The following is a 6,000-nucleotide window of genomic DNA, read 5'->3' on the forward strand; positions in this document are numbered from 1 at the left end:
CTACACAGGTAGCCCGAGTGACTTTTTGGAACCAACAGAGGAAGCCATACAGTGGATCACCCAACTGGACATACTGCTATAAAACATGTTTTTCGTCTGTGTATATTTGTAAATACTACATACTTGTATATATGCATGTAACATGTTGCCATACACCAATAATAACAACATTAGGTACTTGGTTCAAATCTCCATCACGTCAATTTTTTTAAATTTTATAATTACATGTTGTGTTTATCTGTATGGCTTTCATCGTACATCATTTTATTGATAACATATTTCATTCACATGATTAAGTACAATATTATATCTTCTTCTTTATTCTTTTCCTACCGCTTTTCCCACACCTGTGGGGTCATGGGTGCAACTGTGCTGCATATGTGGATTTGGCCCTGTTTTATGCCAGGATGCCCTTCCTGACGCCAACCCTATATGACGGGATGTAATCACTATTGCATGTTTCTGTGGTGGTTGGTAGTGCGGTATGTAGGTACAATATTATATCCATCAAGAAAATACTTTAAATATCTTCTACGTACTTATAGAAGGTGAAGTTATGATTAAATATTACAATATTACAATGACATAAATTATCAGTGAAAGAAAGGACGTAGAACTAAATGAGGCTACACAGCTAGTTGCAAATAGAGGATAGTGGAGGCACTTGCTAATTTTTAAAGGCCTGCAGAATGTTGGATTTTTCTTTCCTATTTGCTTTATTTCGCATTAACACACATACTATCTGCGCACTTTTTAGCGATAGATTTACACGCTAGTGCTGAATCGGTCGAGTTTGGTTATCTTCGAGATTCGTATTGGCAACCTTTGAAACACAAACTAAGAATCGCTTATGATCACTGTGCGACATCTGGCGTACTTTTTACGTACTCGTACTGTTGTTTATAACAGCAAAGCCAAACTATAGAATTCATGCTAGGAACACGTTTCGCATTGAGAAATGTTATATAGTATTATACAATGTGTGTGTGACACAGTTGTTGGCGTAAGATAATAAAGGTTTAAAAAATTCATATCGATCAATCATATTATCGATTCATTTCAGATTTCATTTCCATTCTGTTGGCAGTATTACCGGAACCGGCAGTGTTCCCTCCTTACTCCTCAACCACGTACAAAAATCTATCACTAAAAAGTGCGCGTACAATACGTCTTATGGTGATGATGGCTAGGAGTGGGAAGAAAGCAACCGTGGCCTTAATTAGGGTACAGTCTGGTGCAAAAGTGAAAAACCACTGAAAACTATCTTGAGGGCTGCCGACAGTGGGGTTTGAACCCACTAACTCCCAAATACAAGCTCACAGCTGTGCACCCCTTACCACACGGCCAACTTGCACGGTGTCTACAGAATGGCCAAAGGTGTAAGTCAAAAAAAAAAAAGATGTCTATATGCATGTGAAAGCATGTAAAAGACAAAGTTACAAACAATGGCATAGAAGAAACATAACTTTGGAATTAAATTAAATAAAAATAGACTTAGCTCAATGGTGACTCAAACCAGTGCACATTCCAGTTCAGAGCGAGGGACTTTACCTCTGTACAAGAACACTTCCTGAAATGGTGGCCTACGTTACGGCTTATAACAGGTATATGAATTTGAAACATTAAAATCTCGAGATATTAAGTCCAAACGGGTATCGATCTTGAACCTAAATAGATTAAACACAAGAAAGCATGTCAAAATCCATGTCCGTTAACACTGCAATCCCTTGCTGGGCATAATGGTGATAAAAATCAACTAATGAAATTCCACAAAAATATGATATTGGAAGGAGCTTCATACACCTGACAATACACAGCACCTCAGTCAAAAGCGAGAAATTGCTGAAAATCAGTCTAGACTATCTCATATATTGGTGTCTACCTCCACCTATCTCGAATATACATGGGGCCAGTAGCACACCAGGCGATTTACACCCACAGATAGTTAACCTCTCAAGGAGTTTACCAGCATTACATTGTATCGGACCACGTTATTGACATGCGGGCGGCCTAAATGGTGTTGAATCCAAATGCCTGTACCATCATAACTATTACTGAAAATTAAAGTGTACTATCAAATACAACTTTCTAAGCTACAGTGAAAAAATTTTGATAATCACCCCTCACTTGGTGACCTGTTTATAGATTTCTTCTTCTTCGCTAATGAAGCAACCATGGTAGATCTGAGTTCTTCTATAGTACGTTTGAACTCCCGTTGTCTTTCCGCCGCGTCTCGCTCTCTACGCGCCTGAGTCTCTTCTGCCCGCAGTTGTTCAGCAGCTATCTGCCCACGAAGAAGTGCCTTGGACCGCCATCGTTTCCTCTCCGCATCCAGCACTTCTTCCGCATCTGGCTGCAATTGTCAACAATCATAAACCCTGAGTCCTACTGTAGTAAAAAAAAAAAAAAAAAAAAAAAAAAAAAAAGTGTAAATGCGGCGCATATACCTCCAATGCTGCATATTTATGCCCCATGCCAATATCCTCCATGCATTCTCGGTACTTCTTTTGCAACTCTTCCAATTCTGCAGCGGCCCTCTTTCTTTGCATCGCCGTTTCATGCTTCTTATGGAGATTTTGTAGTCGTTGTTTCTCCTCCTTAAATCTTCGGCGAACTTGATCAGCGATTATCCTCGACTGTTCCCGAACCTGAAGAGAACACACAATGGAGTTAACTGAAATGATGAGGTTAGGTTTACATCACGAAAACATCATAAACAACACAGCAATACGGAAGAATACCTGCTGGAGTCTTAATTTACGTCGACGATCAATTTCTTCCTTTCTCAGACGCTCCACGTCAGCCAATAACCATTTTCTCTTACACATCTTCATTGGACTACCATGGACTGTGACATTAATCGACATGTTTCCAACACAGGAAAACGTAATACAACACCACTGTTTCTGATTTCCACATCAACAGCATAATTTTCGTGGCCGTAGGAAGCGTGAATAAAAATGACACAAGAAAGACATTCATAAATGTTTAAAAACACAATCAGCCGTTATGAGCATTTACATTCATGTTTTCAAATGAGCAATGCGCTATATATTTACTTCCAAAGAAGATTAAGGTTGACATGTAATTTATGATGGCAAAGAGTTTCCAAGCACTTAATTAATGAAAACCTGATTTAGAGAAATTGCCTTCCAAAGAAGATTTCTTTTACTTCCTCGTGGAAAGTTTCCTGGGCTCCCTTTTCAGTCAAGTCAGATATCTTGGCATAATGTAGAACACTTTTTATATATACATATCCAAGGATAACACTGCATTATGCACAAAACAAAAGGGTATGTGTATACGGATACGAACTAATGACTTGATGGCAACGATAAAAGATTGTAACTGTATGTGACAGTAGCGGCGATTAGCAATTAAAAGTGCGGAGGAAAAACATACAGACAAAAATAGTACGCGGGTTTGTGGGATATAATGAACGAAGTGGGGACACGGAGGACACAGTGGTTATACCGGTACATCAAAACTGAAGCCGGGCTGATTGTCTCAGATAGTTGAGGCACTGGCCTACTGACCCCAACTAGGGAGGTTTGATACTGTATCAGTCCGGTGGTATTTGAACTTGCTCAGCCTATTGTCAGTAGTTTTTCTGGCACGTAAAATAACTCCTGCGGGACTAAATTACGGCACCTCGGCATCTCTAAAAACCGCAACAAGGAGTTAGTGGTACGTAGAGCCAAAAACATTATAATAATTCGAAACTCAAGAAAAAAAAGCTACAAAATTGTAAATTTCTTATGCTCTCTGCACGAATTTTGACAGAAAGGAAAAGGTTGACAGTTTACCAATTTAAGTGTTGTAATAATAGTTTTTTGAGAATTTTGATGCAGTACTATACAATTAAAAATATTACACATTTATTACAATTAAAAAGAAATACTGCGAGATTATACAATTAAAAATAGTTTAGTACTTGACTACATACTAAGAAAGTAACAGACAATACAGAGACTGCCAGAATGACGAACGTGCGCGGTAAGCGGTTGAATAAGACCTCAATGTCCATGACCTTAGCCAAAAAAGAATACCGGTACCCCTGCTGCCATTTCTGACAGCATATGCAAAGTCTCCACTACTTGTTGTGGCGCTATACAAGTAAGTTAGACGGGTCGAGCGACATTTTGTGCCTATTTCTGCTAATAATTTTGTTAATAATTAAAGAAAAGTAAAGGAAACAATTAGCTGATAAGACAGGCTTGAACAAATTGCTTTGCTTAATAATTTCTAGTTTCAATCGGCTAAAATGGAATAAAAATGTAACATTTTCTCCAAAAAGTGAGGAGGCGGCTGACCCACCCGACCCCCCCCCCCCCAATCGCAACTACTGGTATGTGATATGATGGGTAAGAGACGCGTAGTGGACAGCTCCGAAATCTAGTGTGAAACATATCATAACTGGTGGATAGTCACCAGAAATATAAAATTCCAAAGAAGATCAGTCCTCTTTAATCAACGAGATAGAAAGAAGACTCTTTCTATAGTTGGTCCCACGAGTGTTAACGTCGGACGTTTAGCGCCACCGGCGAGAAAAAGTTGACTAACACTGCTAGAAATTGGTCTGTTGCTATGGCAATGATAACGTAGATGCCGCATTTAAGGATGCTATCGCCACGTGAGTTGGCTTTCTTCACAGCCGATTTTATGATATTATTCGGAGTAGTACTGCGTTAGGTGTGTTCGTTGTTGCTGGCTTATGTAATAATTTAAATATTTCCTGAATATTATTTTCGTTGCTTATTTATTTCTTGTAAGTTAATCAGTGGCTAGTTGTACAGTTCTAATCTCTATTTAACAGGTGCATTTGTTGAGGCTATTGTCAGTATAGTAAATATGAAATCTCATACTTATCTGCTATGACGTGTTCTATGCCGGGATTATTAGCAGGAGCTTGGGAATGAGTCAAAGTTATTGAATTGCATTAAGCAATTAGGCATATTCAGCCTGTATGAAAGCGAGATATGCCTCAGATTGAGGTCACTATGACAATGCAACGTACTTCGTAGTTACTGCTTTCGCCGCTCAACTCTCTTGGGCCAAACTATAGCTCGTTTTTAAACATGCTATACTAATATTTGTGATAAAAATAAATTATTCAAAGTTTACAATATGCTTTATAGCCAGACAAGAAATATTCTGTGTGTAAGCAATGTTACGTATACTGGCTAGTCCGCACCAAGGTTAATGACTTGTAAGGTTGATAAACAACCTTATAAACAAAGGTAATAAACATCATTCAACTTAATTTCCCTTGTCCAGCTCCTGGCAGGTCAGGGTGTTGATGGCACTTCTCCACTGTTGCTTTCCCTTCCACCACCCTTCTTCAGTAATTGTATTCTAGTCCAGTCTTCTTGTCCTTATACTGTTCTCGACAGAGTACATCCATCTTGCACTAGGCCTCCCTCTTGCCCTCTTTCCTTTTATCTTAGCTTACAACATTTATTTTGGTATCCTTGCCTCCTCCATCCTCATAAAATGTCTAAAGTTAATTAACAACGATAATGAAAACATTCTCATTATAGTTAATAACATTTTGTTAATGAGATGTACAGGAGACAATGGTATGATGGTAAACGGGGTAGAAAGGCACATAGGGAGTTTTACAAAGAGGAACATTCCTCAAAGTTTTAACCACTGCGTTGATGGGCAAAAATATTATCCATGGGGTCACTGTAAGTACCTAGGTGTTAATGCAAGGAAGTATCTTCATTGGAGTAATCACAGAAACCGGGTTGTAAATAAAGGTTACAAATCTCTTCATATGAGGTGCAATCACCCAGTCAGTAGCAAGATCGGCGGATTACATGCAGACCTCGCCCTCAAGTGGATTGGTTCCATCGAAGTGGGTGTAATACCGGGTGTAATTATTGAAGGCCCCCTCCAATCAATGTCCATGCAGCGGTGCTACGACTGGTGAAACTACTGCACTCCAAGGCAAGCCATATGGAGGGAGATAAATCTGTTCCAGCTGGAGGAGAAGCT

The 6,000-nt window shown here is 39.1% G+C and overlaps 1 protein-coding gene across 1 annotated transcript in view; it reads right to left on the minus strand.

Moving 5' to 3' along the window:
• Positions 1–3,026, minus strand: part of LOC136885280 (microtubule-associated protein futsch) — a 57,010-nt gene extending 53,984 nt beyond the window's left edge. Inside the window, exons 1-3 of the mRNA XM_067157784.2 lie at positions 2,742–3,026; positions 2,448–2,648; positions 2,121–2,353 (exon numbers count right to left, since the gene is read on the minus strand). Coding sequence (XP_067013885.2) covers positions 2,121–2,353; positions 2,448–2,648; positions 2,742–2,867 — 560 coding nt within the window. The 5' untranslated portion in view covers positions 2,868–3,026. The remainder of the gene's footprint in view (positions 1–2,120; positions 2,354–2,447; positions 2,649–2,741) is intronic.
• Between the last annotated feature and the right edge of the window lie 2,974 nt (positions 3,027–6,000).

Source organism: Anabrus simplex, chromosome 14, assembly GCF_040414725.1.
Source record: "Anabrus simplex isolate iqAnaSimp1 chromosome 14, ASM4041472v1, whole genome shotgun sequence".
NCBI classification, from domain to species: Eukaryota; Metazoa; Arthropoda; class Insecta; order Orthoptera; family Tettigoniidae; genus Anabrus; species Anabrus simplex.